We start from the raw sequence: 23,441 nt of genomic DNA on the forward strand, positions 1-23,441 counted from the left end.
GTCGAAATAAGTAATGACATTGAACCAGAAATGCGGCTGCTGAACTTGACTTAGGGAGCAAAGGACCATTGACTGCACGCCTCGGTGGATCCGACCCGCCTGACATTCCTTCCAGAGGCTGGACTGTGCTTCCTGGCTTTCCCACGAATCATGGAGCATTTTGGTCACAGCCTTTGTATTATTAGCATTGTTCTCTAGATGAGTTCTAGGTGCTTGGGTGGGTATTTTTTTAGTCGTTTTCTTCTTATATGAACACTTGTAAGTTGTAAAAAAAAAAAGAAAGAAAAAACAGAATTTGGTTTTAAATTTTTAACAATATTTAATGTGAGGCATGCAAAATGAAAAAGCAAATCTGTGAAAACCTTCTACAGTCAATTCTAAGAGAAATCTCAGTGTGTGCTGTGGAGATGTTAAGTCAGCACTGCTGACTGTTGAAGTTATTCTAGGCCTGATGAATTTCTTTTAGCAGACATTACCTGTGGTTATCAGCCACCAAGGTAGACCCTGTGACAGCTGATAAATAGGTACAAATAATGGATCCAGCTTTTGGATTGAATATGGGTCATTTTTTCAACAGCATAAAACAAAACATGGAGTCCTCCTTTGTTCCTGACTTCTTAAAACCCAGAACGATATTATGGCAATCTAAATTTTCAGATTCGTGCATATCTTGTTTTTCCTGATATATATATATGTAGGCACATGGAAGAGTAAAAGGATTAGTAGAACCCCTTTCCCCTTTGGAGGGAATATGGGTGTCTCTGAGGTCCATATTTTCTACTCATTATTCCATTCCTGACACTGCTGTCAGACCTAAACATACAGCTCATGGGCTTGTGGGACAGAAATCACAAACATAGACCTGCAGTCAGGAACTTTTCTCTTAGGATATTCAAAAGAAGCCTGAAAATGCTGTAGCATTCTCTATAAATACTTCTAAAGGAGACATTCACGTGTGAGCAACATCAGCTTTTCTTTCTCCTACCCCTTCCCAATAACCAAGAAAATGATATGGGAAGCAATTATCTGTGGAAAAAAGGACTGTCTTGAAAACGCATCACAGTTGTATTTTTTTAACTGGCATAAAACTTACATATGGTAAAATGCACAAATATTAATGGTACGATTTGATTAGTTTTGAAAAATGTACATACCCATGTAACCAAGGCCTCAATCAAAATGCAGAACATTTCCGTCCTTTAAAAAATTCCCTTATGCCCTCTTTCAGGCAATGCCTACATTCTCATAGACAACCACTGTGCTAATTTTCATCATCACTGATAATTTGGTCTGTTCTCAATATAAAATATATACACTTTTCACATCACTTTTGCCCACACTTCTCAATCACTATTTTTTATATGAAAATAAGTTTTGCTCACTTTGTGTAACAACCACAGTGAAGCTCCCTATAGACCAGAAAGTTGTGAATATGTGGTTATTAACTCAGCCCATGCATCTCTAAGAAGTCTGTCTATTAACCACCTAAAACTGTTACAAATATTTGTATGTGTGTGAAAGTCTTTTTTCTTCTTGTTCTTCTTTCGGAGCCTATAGGTTTCATGAGACTCTGTTAAGAATCAGAGTTTAATGTGACAAAGTTTGCCTTCATTCCTCCAAGCTCATCACAACCACAGTGAGCCATTTGGAGACCTAATTTACTCGCTAGCCTCCAGATTTTACCCCTTTAATCCATTGGTACCCACAAACTCCCATTACTTTTTTTTCTGCTTAATAAATCCAAATTCAAATAAAGAAAAGCTGGCAGGGACCTTGAAGATGGTGGAATCCAAGCCACTATTCTGCAGATGAGGGGGCTGAAGCCTAAGGGATTTGGTGAACTTGTCCAGAACCTGTATCTGTACACAGGGGCAAAAGCCATAGCCAGTGGACAGAGAACATGGGAGCAAAAGTTGGGGTTTGGGTCCCATCCACCACCATGTTCTTGGACAGTGTTTGCCATCTCTGCACTACAGTTTTCCTCATCAATGAAGTGGAACTATGATCCCTACCTCCCAAAGGTGAGGTGAGAATTTAATGAAAAATGTAAAAAAATTCTCAGTACACAGTGAAGCACTCCACAATTAAAGGAGGTGATTATTATTAATAATGTCAAAACACTCCTCTGTACCCTGTCTGGAGCTCTTGCTTTCCACTCAAGCACTATGAAGAGCCCACAGAAAAAACAAACTCTGTTTTTTAAAAAGCAGCTGGGAAAACCTTGCCCAAGTTTAAATGATTTGAAATAAACTAAAAAATGCTTTAATTTAAAAATAACGTTAATATTCAAGTTCCAAAACTAATGCCAATAATTATTGTTAGTATTGTTACGATTATTGAAAAAGCTGATAAAACATCAAAACTGTAGAGAGTCAGTAAAAAAGGATAAAATGAGTATTGACATATTTTAAACTGTCACTTAATTACCCCCACACATACACATGCAAATAAAACATGGTTAACATTTCACAAAATAGAACCATACTAAATTTTGTTTCTATTTTATCTTCACGTGAATTTGTACATAGTTCTAGTAGGCACTGCAGAGTCTCAACTTAGTCTAAGTGCAGATAACAGCTTTGAGGAAAAAATCCTTACCTTAGTGATTTGTCTATGAATATTCAATGTAGGCAACTATTTAATATGGTGTATATGTTTTCATTTTTAATCTTTCTTCACTTAAATATGAAGTTATAACTGTTTCAATCTCCAACCTCAGCAATCCATAAAGATTGTCCTAACATTCTGGATATTTGCCACTCATCAGAAACAAGTTAGATTGATCTGCCACCTCCTCTTCTCTCTTTTCTTCTCCCTGCCTTTCATCTTCCTGGTTTCTCTTTGAGGGCTATGCTTCTGTAAGACAAAGGGAAAAAAAGAAGTGCAGAGTTGTACAGTAATACTCGGCGATTACCCGTTAATCTGGGTAATTCCAATGAAGTACTGTCACAGTTACTGTTCCATGGAAATGAGCATTTGCAGTTATTGCTTTTGCCTCCAGTCTTATAGAATGCACTCTGCATTGTGCGTATCCAGTAGGGTTTTCAGCAAAGACATGGTCACTACATGCACTGTATGTTCTTGCCAAACCTCAGCTTCTCCATATGCAATTGTGTGTCTGGTCAGAGTAAGGGAAAATGAATGCATCCCTTAGCTTGCATTCATTGGTCAGAATCTTAACTATCTTAAGAGATGGTGCAGCTCTAGATTCAATAGCTCTCCTCAGAAGTGGCCCTGGCAAAACTGAAGACAGGACATCCACTGCTCTTTAGCTTCTAGTGCTGACTGGAATGGTGAACATTTAAAGCCAGTGTTTTTCCTCTTGGAGCCACCTTAGCACTGAGTCTTGTAAACCTTGGCCAGCACTTCCTCAGGCCGTGCATTCTATCTTGTGTGAATGATGCATCCTTTCTTAAGCATCTTCTGCTGACCTCGTGCAGCACCGCAGGAAGCTGGGATGCTTTCGAGCTTACTTTTTCTTTATTTGAGCTTCTGGTCATGTTTCAAAGCCATCAAAATCTAAGCAAGGGAGTTACAGGGAGGGTTAGAGAATTACCAAAGGACACAAAACGTCTTGGGTTGTGGAATAGCACACATCAGAGAAATCTCAAACATCTCTTAGGAAAATCTCTAAATGTGTATATCCCCAAGTATCTTAGCCTTCCACCTACCACATAAAGTGAGGGTATGTGTCCCTCAAATGAAAGAAATGAAAACACACTTTCTTACCACTTCAAATATGGGAGGTGGTTGGCTCATTTGTTTTGAAGATACTCGACACTTTGCCCTAGAAAAATACTGACTTCTTTGATTTTTCCTTCAGAAAAATAAGCCCTGCTATTCCTATAGACCTAAATAAGGGAGGCAGCCAGTTTCAAGAGGCTGGCTCTAACAAAATATACCAAGGCTGTCATCTGTCTCACTTAATGCATGGGAAACTCCTGATTGAGAAGAATTTGTCTTCATTAAAACTAGCTAAAATGTACATTGCAAATCTGAGGAAAACAATCATGACTCTGCTAATTTGAGAAGCAAAAACCAAAATTTCTCTTTTCAATCTTTGCAAATTAAAAAGGAATCTTGCCAAGAATAAACAAATCTTCATTTCATACCTAATTTTAAAATGAATTGTGTCCCCAAATATGGTCTATTCTGGCTAATCATTTTTTAAGCAAATCCCCACTTACTTTTTCTGAGTCACTTTAGTATGTAACTAGGATAAATTTCATAGTTGATCAGAATGCAAATGTTCTAACTTGACATTTTTGCCCAAGATACGTTCTTTCCAGGTATAGCTGAATTAAGTAGGAAAAATATAAATAATTGCTCTTTTAAAACTATAACAACTTGAATGCCTGCGGTTTTATTTCCATCTAATTTAAAAGTTATCTGTAACCTTTGTTTGATAGAAGGTCTGTTGAAGTGTCTAAGAACCATGTTGAAATATTTGTGATAAATAGGCCACAACTTAAGGATATTGTGCCCAAAAGTGAACTGACAGAGGAAAGTACTCTTCATATAACTGCACAGTGAACAATTTAGAAAGGGAACAGATGACCAGACACAGTGGCTCATGCCTGTAATCCCAAAGCTTTGGGAAGTTGAGGTGAAAGAATCACTTGAGGCCAGGAGTTCAAGACCAGCTTGGGCAAAATAGTGAGACCATATCTCTACAAAAACAAACAAATAAACAAAAAATACCTAAAAAAAATTTAAATTAGCCAAGCATGGTGGCATGTACCTACGACCCCACCCACTTGAGGGACTGAGGGAAGGGAAGAAGATTACTTGAGCCCAGGAATTAGAGGCTGCAGTGAGTGCACTACTGCACTCCAGCCTAGGCAATACAGCAAGAGCCTGTCTCTAAAAAGAGAGAGAGAGAAGTAGATATGTTTTAATTATTAGAAGAATGTATTTATCAATAAAGAATTCTCAAAAAAATGGAATTATCAAAAAATTCAAAAGTTATGGGTAGCATCTCTTTTTCATCTGAAAAAGCTTAGTTTCTTATTGAAGACTAAAAAGAAAAATGCCACTTCTTGAAGGTGGATACAGCTTCTTAAATATTGGTATTTGTAGAAAAATTTGGTGGCAGGCAAAACTTGAATCATCTTTCTTGAACTTGCATTCAAATAAAGGGTAAAAATCATGTTAAATGCTAAACATTTTTAAAATCTGAAATATTTAAAGAATCCAAAATATGCTTTAGCTTAAACTTGAGAGCTAAGTTAAGTAAAAAGAAGAAAAGAATAGAAGGTAGAAAGGAAGGGAGAGGAAAATGGAGAGAAGATGAGGAAGAGAAAGAGAAAGAAAGGGAATGGACAAGGAGACAGGAAGGAAGAATCCAAAGTTGAAAGTCACCTAATTGGGATTTGAACAGTCAGTTTTTAACTCAGAATTTTGTTCTTGTTTCTTTGATTGACTAAAAACATTGAATCATTTTCCATGTAAGGCATGTTTTTCCTTTCCTCTTCAGAGTTATTTAGAAACAGTTCAAAGAAACCAATAATCTATCCATTTCTTCTCATAGAATTTGCTTTGGCAGACAACTTAGTCTATATTAGTTAGGATTAGGCTTACCTACAAGTGACAGAAAAAGAAAAATGACAATGGATTAAATAACATAGAGGTCTGTTTCTCTTTTTATTTCAAAATTCTGGAGACAGTCAGTAAAGAGCTGGATGTGATTTCCCTAGAGACAAGGACCGACACTCCTCTCTTGTTGCTTCATCCTCTGTGGCCGCCATTTTTAAGACCATAACATGACTCAAAATGGCTGCTGAAGCTTCAGCCATTGGTTTCGTATTCTGGCCTTGGAGGTGAAGAGGGAACAAAAGGAGTGTTTCTTTCCTTTAAGGATATGCCTCAGAAATACACACACTACTTCTGTTTACATCTCATTAGCCAAAACTTGGTCCACCCCCAACTTTGCAGTGAAGAAACCTGGGTATTATAGTCTTTATTCTTAATGACTTTATGCTTAACTAAAAATTAAGAGCTTCGCTGGACATGGTGGCTTATGCCTGTAATTTCAGCAATTTGGAAGGCCAAGGCGTGCAGATCACTTGAGCTTACGAGTTCGAGACCAGCCTGAGCAACATGGCAAAACCCCATACCTACAAAAAATACAAAAATTAGCCAGCTGTGGCGGTGTGTGCCTATAGTCCCAGCTACTTGGGAGGCTGAAGTAGGAGGGTTGTTTGAACCTGGGAGACGGAGGTTGCAGTTAGCCAAGATCATGCCACTGCACTCCAACCTGGGAGATGGAGCCAAACCTTGTCTCAAAAAAAAAGCGGGGGGGGGGGGCTTCATTTATTAGTGAGAAGGAAAAATATTTATAAAATCATACTTAGCAGTTTCAATCACACAGTTCAAACTAATTGACATGATTTCTTGGAACAGTGTTTTCATTTGTAGTACTTTATAACACATTCTAGAAAAAATGTACATATATTCTTCAGTACTGTGAGAGATTTAATCATCAAGTATGTGAAATGAGAATTTCTGCCTCATCTTGTTTCCTTATCTTGTCTTTGTGGTTAGAAAGAAATGAAAATAAATCAATAGCACTACATCCTTCTAGGTTTCCCATAATTTTGCAGACAGGTTTAGCTTTTCTTCTCTAGAATTGAGTTTAAAATTCTAGAGCCAATCTAACATTTTGCTTGGTCCTCATTGTGCTGCCACAATAAATTAATTCTTCTATGGTCATAACACTTGGCTATTTTATTTTGGTAGGGCCTTCTCTTCTGAATTGATTGGTAGTGTTGTTATTTTCTTGTTATTCAGTTTAACAAGTACATAATCAACATCAGTGCTTGGGAAGTCAGGAGTACGAGAGATAAATAAGAAGTATATGATCTTTTCTCTTATTTTCTCTCAGTATAAGTTGGACCTGTTTTTCCCTTCATCTCTTTTTCTTCAAGAACATAATATCGGCTGAAGTGGAATGAGTATTCAAATTGTCCAAAAAAATATACAAGTGAGGGAATTAATAAAATTTTTTGTAATTATAAATATGTATATATTGGGGGGCAAAATATGACTTTTTATTTTTATTTTTAACCACCAGATTGAGTATGTTGATACATCAAATGCCAGTCTTTTATCTTCCTAGTTTTTCAAATAGAAAAGTGATACTAACATCAATAATTAAACTTCCCAAGATTTTTTTGTCTCTCTCTGAATCAAGTTCATCGTCTATTTACGTGCTTCTCAGTTGACATTTGTGAAGGCAGATTATACACATGAGACAGTGGTGAATAAATCCACCCCAAAATTCCTTTGCAGATCTTGAGTATTTGCCAATATTCTCTATGATTTATTTACATTCTTTTTTCATATATATACTTTAAGTTCTGGGATACATGTGCAGAATGTGCAGGTTTGTTACATAGGTATACATGTGCCATGGTGGTTTGCTGCACCCATCAATTCATCATCTACATTAGGTATATCTCCTAATGTTATCCCTCCCCTTGTCCCCCACTCCCCAACAGGCCCTGGTGTGTGATGTTCCCCTCCCTGTGCCCATATGTTCTCATTGTTCAACTCCCACTTAAGAGTAAGAACATGCAGTGTTTGTTTTTTGTTCCTGTGTTAGTTTGCTGAGAATGATGGTTTCCAGCTTCATCCATGTCCCTGCAAAGGACATTAACTCATTTTTTATGGCTGCATAGTATTCCATGGTGTATATGTGCCACATTTTCTTTATCCGGTCTAACATTGATGGGCATTTGGGTTGGTTCCAAGTCTTTGCTATTGTGAATACTGCTGCAATAAACATAGGAGTGCATGTGTCATTATAGTAGAATGATTTATAATCCTTTGGGTATACACCCAGTAGGGGATTGCTGGATCAAATGGTATTTCTAGTTCTAGATCCTTGAGGAATTGCCACACTGTCATCCACAATGGTTGAAGTAAATTACACTCCCACCAACAGTGTTAAAAGCATTCCTATTTCTCCACATCCTCTCCAGCCTCTGTTGTATGCTTTTTAATGATCGCCATTCTAACTGGTGTGAGGTGGTATCTCATTGTGGTTTTGATTTGCATTTCTCTAATGACCAGTGATGATGAGATTTTTTTTTACGTTTGTTGGCTGCATAAATGTCTTCTTTTAAGAAGTGTCTATTCATATCCTTAACCCACTTTTTGATGGGGTTGTTTTTTTTCTTGTAAATTTGTTTAAGTTCCTTGTAGATTCTGGATATTAGCCCTTTGTCAGATGGATAGGTTGCAAAAATTTTCTCCCATTCTGTAGGTTGCCTGTTCACTCTGATAATAGTTTCTTTTGCTGCACAGAAGCTCTTTAGTTTAATTAGATCCCATTTGTCAATTTTGGCTTTTGTTGACATTGCTTTTGGGGTTTCAGTCATGAAGTCTTTGCCCATGCCTGTGTCCTGAATGGTATTGCCTAGGTTTTCTTCTAGGGTTTTAATGGCTTTGGGTTTTACATTTAAGTTTTTAAGCCATCTTGAGTTAATTTTTGTACAATATGTAAGGAAGGGGTCCAGTTTCAGTTTTCTGCGTATGGCTAGCTAATTTTCCCAGCACCATTTATTAAATAGGAAATCCTTTCCCCATTGCTTGTTTTTATCAGGTTTGTCAAAGATCAGATGGTTGTAGATGTGTGGTGTTATTTCTGAGGCCTCTGTTCTGTTGCATTGGTCTATATATCTGTTTTAGTAAAAGTACCATGTTGTTTTGGTTACTGTAGCCTTGTAGTATAGTTTGAAGTTAGGTAGCATGATGCCTCCAGCTTTGTTCTTTTTGCTTAGGATTGTTTTGGCTATATGGGCTCTTTTTGGTTCCCTATGAAATTTAAAGTAGTTTTTTCTAATTCTGTGAAGAAAATCAATGTTAGTTTGATGGGAATAGCATTGAATCTATAAATTACTTTGGGCAGTATGGCCATTTTTACAATATTGATTCTTCCTATCCATGAGCATGGAATGTTTTTCCATTTGTTTGTGTCCTCTCTTATTTCCTTGAGCAGTGGTTTGTAGTTCTTGAAGAGGTCATTCACATCCCTTGTAAGTTGCATTCCTAGGTATTTTATTCTCTTTGTAGCAATTGTGAATGGGAGTTTGTTCATGATTTGGCTCTTTGTTTGTCTATTATTGGTGTATAGGAATGCTTGTGATTTTTGCACATTGATTTTGTATACTGAAACTTTGCTGAAATTGCTTATCTGTTTAAGGAGTTTTGGGTTTGAGACAATGGGGTTTTCTAAATGTACAACCATATCATCTGCAAACAGAGATAATTTGACTTTCTCTCTTCCTATTCGAATACACTTTATTTCTTTCTCTTGCCTGTTTGCCCTGGCCAGAACTTCTAATACTGTGTTGAATAGGAGTGGTGAGAGAAGCCACCCTTGTCTTGCGCCAGTTTTCAAAGGGAGTGCTTCCAGTTTTTGCCCATTCAGTGTGATATTGGCTGTGGGTTTGTCATAACAGCTCTTATTATTTTGAGATATGTTCCATCAATACCTAGTTTATTGAGTGTTTTTAGCATGAAGGAGGGTTGAATTTTGTCGAAGGCCTTTTCTGCATCTATTGAGATAATCACGTGGTTTTTGTCATTGGTTCTGTTTATGTGATGGATTACATTCATTCATTTGCATATGTTGAAACAGCCTTGCATCCCAGGGATGAAGCTGACTTGATCATGGTGGGTAAGCTTTTTAATGTACTGCTGCATTTCTTTTGCCAGTGTTTCACTGGGGATTTTCACATAGATGTTCATCAGGGATATTGGCCTGAAATTTTCATTTTTTGTTGTGTCTCTGCCTGGGATTGGTATCAGAATGATGCTGGCCTCAAAATATGAGTTACAGAGGAGTCTGTCTTTTCTACTGTTTGGAATAGTTTCAGAAGGAATGGTACCAGCTCCTCTTTGTAACTCTGGTAGAGTTCAGCTATGAGTCCATCTGGTCCTGGGCTTTTTTTTTTAGTTGGTCAGCTATTAATTACTGCCTCAATTTCAGAACTTGTTATTGGTCTATTCAGGGATTCAACTTCTTCCTGGGTTAGTCATGGTAGGGTGAATGTGTCCAGGAATTTATCCATTTCTTCTAAATTTTTTAGTTTATTTGGATAGAGTTGTTTGTAATATTCTCTGACGGTAGTTTGCATTTCTGTGGGATTAGTGGTGATCTCCACTTTATCACTTTTTATTGTGTCTATTTGATTCTTCCCTCTTTTCTTCTTTATTAGCCTGGCTAGCTATCTAACTATTTTGTTAATCTTTTCAAAAAACCATCTCCTGGATTCATTGATTTTTTGAAGGGTTTTTCGTATCTCTTTCAGTTCTGTTCTGATCTTAGTTATTTCTTGTCTTCTGCTAGCTTTTGAAATAGTCTGCTCTTGTTTCTTCAATTCTTTTAATTGTGATGTTAGCGTGTTGATTTTAGATGTTTAGATTTTAGATGTTTAGATGTTTCCCACTTTCTCCTGTGAGCACTTAGGTCTATAAATTTCCCTCTAAGCACTCCCTCTAAGCTCTATCCCAGAGATTCTGGTACATTGTGTCTTTGTTCTTGTTGGTTTCAAAGAACTTATTTATTTCTGCTGTGATCTCATTATTTTCCCAGGAGTCATTCAGAAGCAGGTTGTTCAGTTTCCATGTAGTTGTGTGGTTTTGAGTGAGTTTCTTAATCCTGAGTTCTAACTTGATTGCACTGTGGTCTGAGAGACTGTTTGTTATGGTTTTCATTCTTTTGCATTTGCTGATGAGTGTTTTACTTACAGTTATGTGGTCGATTTTAGGAAAATGTGCTATGTGGTGCTGAGGAGAATGTATATTCTGTTGATTTGGGGTGGAGAGTTCTGTAGATATCTATTAGGCCTGCTTGGTCAAGAGGTGAGTTCAAGTCCTGAATATCCTTGTTAATTTTCTATCTCAGTGATCTGTCTAATACACACAATGGAGTGTTAAGGTCTCCCACTATTATTGTGTGGTAGTCTAAGTCTCTTTGTAGGTCTCTAAGAACTTGCTTTATGAATCTGGGTGCTCCACTATTAGGTGCATACATATTTAGGATAGTTAGCTCTTCCTGTTGCATTGATCCTTTTACTATTATGTAACGGCCTTTTGTGTCTGTTTTGATCTTTGTTGGCTTAAAGTCTGTTTTACCAGAGGCTAAGATTGCAACCCCTGCTTTTTTTTGCTTTCCATTTGCCTGGTAAATATCTCTCCATCCCTTTATTTTGAGCCTATGTGTGTCTTTGCACATGAGATGGGTCTCGAATACAACACACCAATGGGTTTTGACTCTTTATCCAATTTGCCAGTCTGTGCCTTTTAATTGGGGCATTTAGCCCATTTACATTTAAGGTTAATATTGTTATGTGTGAATTTGATTCTGTCATTATGATGATAGCTGGTTATTTTGCCCATTAGTTGATGCAGCTTCTTCATAGTGTCGATGGTCTTTACATTTTGGAATGTTTTTGCAGTGGCTGGTACTGCTTGTTCCTTTCCATATTTAGTACTTCTTTCAGAAGCTCTTGTAAAGGCAGGCTTGGTGTGACAAAATTCCTCAGCATTTGCTTGTCTGTAAAGGATTTTATTTCTCCTTCACTTATGAAGCTCAGTTTGGCTGGATATGAAATTCTGGGTTGAATATTCTTTTCTTTAAGAATGTTGAATATTAGCCCCCAATCTCTTCTGGCTTTTAGGGTTTCTGAAGAGAGATCTGCTGTTAGTATGATGGGCTTCCCTTTGTAGGTAACCCAACCTTTCTTTCTGGCTGCCCTTAACATTTTTTTCTTTCAGTTCAACCTTGGTGAATCTGATGATTATGTGTCTTGGGGTTGCTCTTCTCAAAGAGTATCTTTGTGGTGTTCTCTGTATTTCCTGAATTTGTATTCTGTATTTCCTAAGCCTGCCTTGCGAGGTTGGGGAAGTTCTCCTGGATTATATCCTAAATTGTGCTTTCCAACTTGATTCCATTCTCCCCATCACTTTTAGGTACACCAATCAAACGTTGGCTTGGTCTTTTCACATAGTCCCATATTTCTGAGAGGTTCTGTTCATTCCTTTTCAATTTTTTTCTTCTAATCTTGTCTTCATGCTTTATTTCATTAAGTTGATCTTCAGTCTCTGATATCCTTTCTTCTGCTTGATCGATTCAGCTACTGATACTTGTGTATGCTTCATGAAGTTCTCGTGCTGTGTTTTTCAGCTCCATCAGGTCATTTGTGTTCTTCTCTAAACTGGTTATTCTCTAAACTGGTTATTCTAGTTAGCAATTCCTCTAACCTTTTATCAAGGTTCTTAGCTTCCTCGTATTGGGTTACTATATGTTCCATTCGCTCTGAGGAGTTCGTTATTACCCATCTTCTGAAGCCTACTTCTGTCAATTTGTCAAACACATTCTCCATTCAGTATTGTTCCCTTGCTGGTAAGGAGTTGTGATCCTTTGGAGGAGAAGAGGCATTCTGGTTTTGGGAATTTTCAGCCTTATTGCACTGGTTTTTCCTCATCTTTGTGGCTTTATCTACCTTTGGTCTTTGGCATTAGTGACCTTTGGAAGGAGTGTTTACATGGTCATGCTCTTTGTTGATGTTGATGCTATTGCTTTCTGTTTGTTAATTTTCTTTCTAACAGTCAGGCCCTTCTTCTGCTGGTCTGCTGGAGTTTTCTGGGGGTCCACTCCATACCCTGTTTGCATGGGTATCACCAGCAGAGGCTGCAGAACAGCAAAGATTGCTGCCTCCTCCTACTTCTGGAAGCTGTGTCCCAGAGGGGCACCTGCCAGATGCTAGCCAGAGCTCTCCTGTATGAAGTGTCTGTCGACCCCTGCTGGGAGATGTCTCCCCATCAGGAGGCATGGGGGTCAGGGACCCACTTGTGGAAGCAGTCTGTCCCTTAGCGGAGCTCCAGTGCTGTGCTAGGAGATCTGCTGCTCTCTTCAGAGCTGGCAGGTGGGAATGTTTAAGTCTGCTGAAGCTGTGCCCACAGCTGCCCCTTCCCCCAGGTGCTCTGTCCCTGGGAGACAGAAGTTTTATCTATAAGCCCCTGACTGGGGCTACTGGCTTTCTTTCAGAGATGCCCTGCCCAGAGAGGAGGAATCTAGAGAGGTAGTATGGCTTCAGTGGCTTTGCAGCGCTGCAGTGGGCTCCACTCAGACTGAACTTCCTGGCAGCTTTGTTTACACTGTGAGGGGAAAACTGCCTACTCAAGCCTCAGTAATGGCAGATACCTCTCCCCCCACCAAGCTTGAGCGTCCCAGGTCTACTTCAGACTGCTGTGCTGGAAGTAAGAATTTCAATCCAGTGGATCTTAGCTTGCTGGGCTCCATGGGGGGGGGGGATCTACTGATCAAGACCACTTGGCTCCCTGGTTTCAGCCCCCTTTCCAGGGGAGTGAATGGTTCTGTCTCTCTGGCATTCCAGGCACCTCTGGGGTACGAAAAAAACTCCTGCAGCTAGCTCAGTGTCTGCCCAGATGGCCACCCAGTTTTGTGCTTGAAATCCAGGGCCCTTGTGGTGTAGGCACCCAAGGGATCTCCTTGTCTGTGGATTGCGAACACCGTGGGAAAAGCATAGTATCTGGACCGGAGTGCACCCCCACTCACGGCATGGTCCCTCATGGCTTCCCTTGGCTAGGGGAGGGAGTTCCCCAACCCCTTGCACTTCCCAGGTGAGGCAATGCCCCACCCTGCTTCTGCTTGCCCTCCGTGGGCTGCATCCACTGTCTAACCAGTCCCAGTGAGATGAACCGAGTACCTCAGTTGGAAATGCAGAAATCACCCACTTTCTGTGTTGGTCTTGCTGGGAGCTGCAGACAGCTGTTCCTATTCGGCCATCTTGCCTGGGAATCTGTAATTATATTTTATTGCATATTCTTCCTAGGCTGGGTGTGTGTGTGTGAAAGAGAGAGAGAAACAGAAACAGAGACAAGGAGACAGAGACAGCGAAACAGAAACAGAGTCATCTTCCAGGTTCTACTTATTAAGCAATATCCCATGAAGTCGCTGAAAAGTGTTATATTCTCCTAATACCTAGTGTTTGCAAATCTGGCAGCTGTCACTGATGATTTAAACAAGATTGGGTGACTTATTTATGTACACACACATCCACAATCAAACTTCAACAGTCGAGTGTACCCTTTTCTAAATAATCACATTGCTAAAATGTGCCATATGGCCCATTTCTTTAAACAATAAATGGTAAATTATTATTTTGGGGAGTGAAAGCTAAAAGAAATAATATGTCTAATACGATGCGGCATTTTCTCTATACAGTACAGTTTTAGCATTGAAAAGGACCTCAGCAATTCCATTTGCCCCGTTTTCAGATGAGGAGATTGAGGCTGGTAGTTACAGTGGTTTTGCTTCATGTCCCATCCCACTGGGGCTGCTATGCAAGCTCTCAGTCTAGCCTTCTTTCCTCTGCACTTGGTGGCCATCAGCTATAACAAGTCCTGACTAGACCAGGGCTTTGTTGTTGACTACAATTCAATGCCTTTTTTGCCTGCGTTTGTTTGGACCCTGCTAATCAAGGCTACAGGGCAGCTGCAGAAAGACACCTGCTATTGGCTTACCCGCTCCTCGCCTTCCCTTTGCTTGGGTCTGAGCATCAGAAAGCCACCTTCCAGTGGGTCTTTGCCTTGCTTTTGTCTTGTCTTTGCTTTTTATTCATCTTTGCTTTTGTCTTCTCAGGGCAAATAGGAAATCCTAGACCTCAGATCACTGTTCTTTGCTTCCCAAAAGACAGAACAGCTCAGTCCTGGCTGCCACCTTCTTTCTTTACTCTTGGTTTAAATGTAATCCCACATGCCCTAGACAAGCCTCCCGATGATTTTTCATCAAACATGAAAATAGCTTACTTTTAACTGCTGGGTGTCAGTCTCTTCTAAAAATTTTGTTCCTAAGGAATTGATTTTGCAAATCAGTGCTAAAGTCACTTTTTAACTGCCTCACATGGTATCATTTCTTTGACAACTCTTTTTAAAGGGGATTGCTCTTTTCTCCTTCTGGCTTCTCAAATCTACTTTTAACTTCAAATAGCAGTCATGCAATGTAGTTTTATAAGATAATATACTAGGACCATCTATCACATATGAAACCAAGCATAATCATTGCAATTATTTTTCTACTGTATTCAGATGATGATAATACAAATAAGAGTATGACATATGTAAATGTTGATTAGCTTTCTGGTTCCTTCATCAAAACTTGCGTTGTGTTGTGCAGCCTTTTCTTTGCATTGTCCAGGGGTTTTGTTATTACAAACCATAATATTTAACCCATTTCTTCTACTAATATCTTTTAATATTTATGCTATTATATAGCTTTTTATTTTTGACATGTATCTAAACCAGAAAAAAATATTCCTTGTACATGATATTTTTAGGCAAAACATAATGTCTGGAGCACCAAGTGAAATAACTGTGGAGAATGGAATGTTGGACAATTTGTGTGGCATGCTTAGCTTAATTTGTTTCTATGGCACAAGCAAAGCTCATTAATTCCATTTATTATTTTAAGCCACTTGTTTGGTGTTATGGATTTTAAGAATCGGTGTTAGAATTTTTAATAACACAGAGAAAAGCCATTGAATATGGAGCTCAAATTATCTAAGGTTTACCCAGAAGTCAAAATCACCTGGCCCTCTGTAAATTTCTCTTTGTGTTCCTAGGCCCGCAAAGTCTTTGGTCTGAAGTGTCAGAGCTTAAATTGCATTGGTCCTGTTAATCTTTGTCAAAAAGGAAGTTTGGGCGGCAGTTTCAGGGTAGTGTTGAGAAGATAACTCCTGGTCCCGTTTTATTCTGTCCTCATTTGTTCAGTGCTCATGGCCATCTACAACCTTCCTTGATTCTATTCTGCCTAAGCCTCGTATTTCCACATCTATAAGTATAGTGCTACATAATAATTACAACCTTTAAGAAAATGGAGAGTTTTCATTAAAGGGCCCCTGCAAATCTATGATGCTAGATGACAGATGCTACCAGAAGGCCAGAGTATTAATAGCACCCGTGATAACTGTAATAAGAATATGTCTCGTTTTCTTTTAAAGACATAGATATTCCATTTTAATCCTGTATAACTCAAAGAAAATTTGGGTGTTAACACTTTGAAATACCTTTACCTCCTTTGGGGGAAATCCAAACTGAAAGGAATTAATATCCACATCAGTTCCTAAAGCAAAATGCCTGACACAGACTAACAAAGCTCTTTCTCATCCTGTGGTAGGAACTTAGGAGTGATAACTCACATTGAGAACTTGTGATCTGAAAACACTAAGGAATTTCTGCCATTGCAGGTAGGAAAAAAAAAGACAAAAATGGTATTCTCAGGTGAGCTTACCTGTCAAATTTTTCTGAGACTTCCTAAATGTGACAAGAACTCTGCTGTGTGGCAACCTTATGTATCCACAACAGAACTAAGGACCAAAAAAAAAAAAAAAGATCTCTATCCCAATAGATTTTATAAAATCCATACTCTAAAACTCCTGAGTTTTACATGTACCCTAAAACTTAAAGTATAGTAAAAAAAAGAAAAGAAAGAAAAACTCTTTAACCCTTTGTTTAAATCCTATTAACTCTTAACGATACACAGTTCGAATTATCTAAATGAAATAATTTTCAAGCACATAACAGATTAGAAACAGAGAATGAGAAAGGTATAGTAGATATTATGTAAATAAGCCCAAATAGTGGCAATAATTAAACACACTATCTCTACCTAAAAGAACAGAGATAGAAAACTCATATAAAAATCTAAACTACAGTTTTATGGGGATAGTTAAGGTAAGAGCCTGCAGGCAGCACTGTATTGCTTTACAAAACAGCATTTCATTTGTATTATGACGATTTCAGACTATCAATTTAAAAATTCATTTGTATGAATTAAGAACAGGTACCATTTTCTCCAGATACTTCCCCTTCATCTGTCCTGAAATTATTAATTATTGACTTCTACTTAAATAAGATCTTATTTTCATCTGCTGGAAAACTTTTTCTGATAACCATACATATCTTCAATGTCTACAATTTGAATGGAGAGCCCTTTCAATGTGGCGTTTCTGTTTCTTCCATAACCTCACAACGATATGTGGTGGCCCCGCAGTCGTTATGGTCTTGTTAAATAATTAGATTTGTGTAAACTATATTTTAGAGTCTTCCAAAATGCCTCTCCTTCCAAAATGGATAAAAGGGCAAAGCGTCAGTAATTCTGTAGACATGCTTCATGCATGTTCTGAATAGGAGCTATGGTATAATGAGATGCTATCTCTGGAAAAAAAATGAATAGATTTTCAAGATTGTGAGTCCTGACATGAGTTCTCTAGAATTTTCCCCTTGATAAATTTTCCTTTACCTAGCTGTTGCCAAATTGTCTCTTCTAGAAGAATGCCCAGATTTTTTTTCAGTTCCAAAGTTATCAAAATCCCAGGAATACTTCACAGAAAAGAGAAGCATTTATAGCAAGCGTGGGTGTGGCATGCTTTCTCTGTGGGAAGTTGTCATCCTCCACAAAATCTTGCCCACACTCAAAACAAACTTGCTTCCCATCACATTCTTGGTCTGTCAGCACTCTGTAAAAGGAAATCTCATCTCCTGTCTGTTGATAGTAGAGCTTATATCAAACTGGGACATGTTTCTTCTTCATTCATGGATAAGTCTAATTTTCTCTCCGGTGTGTAAAACTGACAATACCCAGAAGATACTACTGACTTGGAAGTTTCACTGCAGGTAGCTACCATATCAGCATTTGGTAAACTAGCTCCCTAGGTGAGACAGCATTAGATGACCTCCTTCGTGCCACACTACTTGCCAGTATCCACTGGGAGACAAATTATGATTGTTGCGTCCTTCTTTGAAAACACCCCTGCTGAGTACCTACTGTATGTGAGTCACTATGCAGGCACTAGAAATATAAAGCGAAAAAAAACAGATTCTACCCACCGGGAGCTCCTAGTCCAGTGGTGAAGAGGTGTATTAACCCTCAAGGCCCTGAGAAAATCCCCAATAGTGCTCTGCACAAGCCGGGCTCTGATAGGAGGTGCCAGTGCTTTTCTTCTTCCAGTTTCAGAGCCCCAGCGATCCCAGGATGAAGGAGAGCCCATTTGCAACCCTCTTCTGTCTCCCTAAGCATTCAACAAACACTTAGTGACCATCTGTCTTGTGCAAAAAGCTTGGGGAGTGATAAAAACAAATCAAATTCACATTTTAATTTAGGGAGTTTAGGAGATACATCCTAGTGTGGATTTCACATGGTCAATGATTTGCTTTCCTTGAGTTTGCCCTCTGCAACCAACACCTGTTCGTGCTATGAGACTGAAGTCCTCCTAGACCGCCCCATTCATCTGAGTAGTTAAGGCTCTGGATGAAGGAGCAAATGGACAAAATAAGCCCCCTCTTGCTCAGGACCTGACTAACATTTCAGAACTGCGGTCACCCATTTTATACAAAGCAAAGCACTTCTGACAGACCTCTGAATTTGCATTAAAAAGAGCACGTCTACAGCTCCTAACAATCAAAAACAACTATGAACACTGCTTGCTTCAGTGATACAAACAGACATTTTCTTGTTACATGTGTGGTGATCTGAGAATGGTGACTTTGGACCCAGTTTGACTGGTTAGCGTTTAAATAAAACTTAACAGACTAGGCAACTAAAGGAACTCAGTAAAAGATCAAAAGCAATGCTCAAAGGGAGTGCCTGGGTAACCATGATGTAATTGCAGATTGACACATCTTTGGGTTTTTCATTATTGTTTCTAAAAACTAGATATTATTGCTTTATTATTATGTTGATGATGATTATTGAAAGCACGATAGCAATGTTTAAGTGGTGAGAATGACTCTAAGCCTCTTTTTGTTGCTGTGACTGACAGAACTAAAGGGACTTTGCTCTCACATTCACAATACCAACTCTGCCATCTTATGGAAAATATTGGAAGTACCTAGGGCATTTCATTATATTTCAAAGGCACAGGTTGCTGGTAAGAGGGACAGAAAGACAAGAACATAGTACCTTCTATTTCTACTACATGTTTTTAATCTTTAACATTTTTACCAGCAGAAATCATTTTTTTTTTAAATCTCTCAATCTTCAAATAATTCTTAGATTGCTTGCCAGCAAAGATGTCTCTTGATCTTGACACTGGAATTCAATGTAAAAATCTTGAATGATATTTTGTACTGATATGAATTTCTACTGTCCCATAACACTGTGTAGTGACTTCACTGTATATTAACTTCTTTTCTACAGATGTTTGAGTTATGAGATGAATTAATTGAAAAAGTCAAAGCCTATCAGGAGCTATCTTATATGATGTTGGTAGCCTGTGAAAAAATAAATGTCTTTTTTCTTATACAAACTGATAACAAGACTTGCTTTCACAATTACTATTTACATTTTTGTGCATATAATGCCTGTATATTATACTCATATTTGAAAGTGATCAGAAAGTGTTATTTAACAGAAACTACATACATTTTTTATGTCTCTCTGGACCCTTTGATTCTAAGTAAATTTACAGTAAGTTAGCAGTAATAGACTATTCTTTTCAACTATGAATAAAAATGTACACTGAAGTACAAGATGACTACTGTTTTTAATATATTTTCTCACTATATTATATATTTATTGTAGTAAACTTAGAAACCATATGCAACTTGAATGTTCCTGAATTCTTCAGATTTTGGAGGATTACCCTCCTATTTCATGCACAAATAAAAGTCTTAAGCTACATGACTATAGGAAACCTGGTCCCTCCCCTAGAAATTTCTGAGCAACCCTGGAGAGCGTTTAAATGTTCTGCAAATGTACCCAGGTGATGCCACTGCCCACTGCAGACAGCTGCTCTGGGCTTCCCCACCAATGCCCCTGACTCCAATTACATCTCACCCCTGCCACTCACTCCACCCTGCCTCTTCCCAAAACAGGAACTCGGCCTCTCTTTTGATTCCACAAGCAAAGTTGAAACAAACCTTTGTAACTAACAAGTGTTACTAAGGTTTTGTGGTAAATATACTCCAGAAAAGAAAACCTTAAAGTAGGTCTCAGGTACCAATGAGTCCAGAGACATTCTGAATCCACCTTCACAGGCTGGTCTCCATCAGACTCTTCTTGCCCCCTGCCTCTATCTTGTTGCTCCCAAGGAAATCTGCCCACTTTTGACTTCTTCATTGCCTCTGAGACAGGTCCTCAAAACATCCTCCACCACAGCCCAGCCAGGGAGTAAAATCCCTTTAACATGAGAGTACTGTAGTCTCCACAAAGATTATTTAAAAGAACACTTTATTCTTTACATTATTTGACAGAACATTTAACATCTGACCTGAGTCATTTGCACTGGGATTCCATCCCCAGATCAGACTTTCCCAAAAACAGTGAATGAATTTGTCTTGAACAAATTGCTAGCACCTCACAGTTCATTCATCACAGAAAAAAAAAGGGGGGAGGAGGCTGTTAACTTTTATGGGAACTTTCTGTATTGCTTTTGCAACTTTTTGTAGTTCTACAACTTTATTTAAAAGGAAGCAGGGAGGCTTGTTTTAGTGACATATTCCAGATTCTACTCTTAGAGATGAAAGCACAACAACATAAAAATTCATACATTTTTTTCCATTTCCATTTATCAAAGTAGAAATATAGTCTAGTCTCATAGTGTCTATCTACTTACAAGCCAAATTTTAAGAAGAAAAGTTTACATTGCTGATATGACTGCCTTTTCCCTTGGATGAGGATTTGAATTCCTATGCCTCGTTGGACAAATGGAAATCATATTGTATGGCAGACACATTTCACAGCAACAACTTAACTTAAGCATACCCTAAGAATGACCCTATGGTTTAAGAAGAATGTGTATTTGGAGATCTGTGCTAAAGAATCCAGGAGTGGCCAACCCGGAGATTCATCTCTTATCTATAAGGAACATCTGAGCCCCTAGTCCATCCTGTGGAATGCAGCCCATGCAGGAGATTGAGGCCCTTTGTTTTGGGTTAAATGAATGTTGCCAAGTGAATGTTGCTAGCAGAACGGTGATAAGTGAAAATGTCATATAAACTGCATGCTTTTTGCAAGTGGTTGCAGTCCTCCTCTCCAGCCCACTATCACTGGACTGCCCCATATGTAAGTCCCCTCAATAAACTCTGCGTCTCATTCACTGGCTTCAGGTCTCTTATTCAGCCTCTCAAACATTGTGCCCTCCCTACCAAAGTGAATGACATCAAGCACAACACATATTAGATGTTCCTATAATCTAATCATAGCTATGATTTAAACTACAGACTAGTATATATTATTTTTCTTCTCTTTCATCTTTTGCCTGTGTCAAAATAACTTAATCATCTCTTTGCTCCTCCTCTGCAATCCCACTGCCATTGCATTTATTATGGTACCCTTTATTAAATAGTCTCTTCATGGAGCTTAGACCCTCCCCCATCCCCCAAAACTCTGCTTTTCAGTATTATATTTCTAAAGTAAGAAATCTGAGCCTTGTTTTATCACCCTGCTTAAAATCTTGAAATAGGATAAAGACTCAGATCCAAATTTCTCATCTTGATATATAAACTCATCCATTATCTGACCCAACATAGGTTATCAGCCTTGTCTCTTACACACAACGTGTTTCTTTCTTGCTCTTATCCAAACATTGCCCCTGCTCTTTCATGCTTATATGATTTGGGAGCTCTTCGTGTATAATGGTTATATCATCTTGAATGCTAGATATATTTCCACATTGTTTAAGACCTAAGTTCAATTATGTCCTACTAAAAGTGCACTCAATATATAATTATTGGCTGCGTGTGGTAGCTCATGCCTATAATCCCAGCACTTTGGGAGGCCGAGGTGGCTGAATCACTTGAGTTCAGGAGTTTAAGATTAACCTGGCCAACATGACAAAACCACATCTCTACTAAAAATACAAAAAAAAAAACATCAACTGGGTGTGGTGGCGTGTGCCTGTAATTCTACTTGAGAGGCTGAGGCATGAGAATCACTTGATTCTTGGAGAATCACAGCTACTTGGGAGGCTGAGGCATGAGAATCCTTGAATTCAGGAGGTGGAGTATATTAGGCTGTTTTCACACTGCTAATAAAGACCTACCTGAGACTGGGTAACTTATAAAAAATAAGAGGTTTGATGGACTCACAGTTCCACATGACTGAGGAGGCCTCACAATCATGACAGAAGGCAAAGGAGGAGCAAAGGCACGTCTTACATAGCAGCAGGGAAGAGATCATGTCCAGGGGAACTCCCCCTTACAAAACCATCAGATATCATGAGACTAATTTACTATCATGAGCACAGCACGTGACAGACCTCCCCCCCATGATTCAATAACCTCCCACTGGGTCCCTCCTATAACACATGGGAATTATGACAGCTACAATTCAAGATGAGATTTGGGTGGGGAACACAGCCAAACCATATCATTCTGCCGCAGCCCCTCCCAAATCTCATGTCCTCACATTTCAAAACACAGTCATGCCTTCCCAACAGTCCCCCAAAGTCTTAACTCGTTCCAGCATTAACACAAAATCCCAACTCCAGAGTCTCATCTGAGACAAGGCAAATCCCTTCTGCCTATGAGACTGTAAAAATCAAAAGCAAGTTAGTTGCTTTCTAGATACAAGGGGAGTACAGGCATTGGGTAAATACTCCTGTTCTAAATTGGAGAAATTGGCAAAAACCAAAGGGCTATAGGCCCTATGCAAGTCTGGAATCCAATGGGGCAGTCATTAAACCTTAAATTTCCAAAATGATCTCCTTTGACTCCATGTCTCACGTCCAGGTCACATTGATGCAAGAGGTGGGCTCCCACAGCCTTGGGCAGCTCCACTTCTGTGGCTTTGCAGGGTACAACCTCCTTCCCAGCTGCTTTCATGGGCTGGTGATGAGTGTCTATGGCTTTTCCAGATGCACAGTGCAATCTGTCAGTGGGTGTACCATTCTGGGGTCTGAAGGATGGTGACCCTCTTCTTGCAGCTCCACTAGGCAGTGCCTCAGTGGGCACCCTGTGTGAGGGCTCCAACCCCACATTTGCCTTCTCCACTGCCCTAGCAGAGGGTCTCCATGAGGGCTCCGCACCTGCAGCACACTTCTGCCTGGATATCCAGGTGTTTCCATACATCCTCTGAAATCTAGATGGAGATTCCCAAACCTCAGTTCTTGACTTCTATGCACCCACAAGCTCAACACCACATGGAAGCTGCCAAGGCTTGGGGCTTGCACCCTCTGAAGCCACAGCCTGAGCTGTACCTTGTCCCCTTTTAGCCAAGGCTGGAGCTGCTGGTAGGCAGGGCACCAAGTCCCTTGGATGTACACAGCAGGTGGGCTTTGGGCCCAGCCCAGGAAACCATTTGTTCCTTCTAGGCCTCTGGGCCTGTGATGGGAGGGGCAGCTATGAAGATCTCTGACATGCCCTGGAGACATCTTCCTCATTGTCTTAGTGATTAGCATTTCAGCTCCTCA

At 39.2% G+C, this 23,441-nt stretch overlaps 1 protein-coding gene across 2 annotated transcripts in view; it reads left to right on the forward strand.

Moving 5' to 3' along the window:
• The window catches only part of NKAIN3 (sodium/potassium transporting ATPase interacting 3), a 739,500-nt gene extending 719,940 nt beyond the window's left edge, over nt 1-19,560 (forward strand). For both annotated transcript variants that reach the window (XM_008956737.5, XM_008956739.5), the window contains one exon: nt 1-19,560. In XM_008956737.5, coding sequence (XP_008954985.3) covers nt 1-54 — 54 coding nt within the window. In that variant the 3' untranslated portion in view covers nt 55-19,560.
• Nucleotides 19,561-23,441: the final 3,881 nt, after the last annotated feature.

Source organism: Pan paniscus, chromosome 7 (genome assembly GCF_029289425.2).
Source record: "Pan paniscus chromosome 7, NHGRI_mPanPan1-v2.0_pri, whole genome shotgun sequence".
NCBI classification, from domain to species: Eukaryota; Metazoa; Chordata; class Mammalia; order Primates; family Hominidae; genus Pan; species Pan paniscus.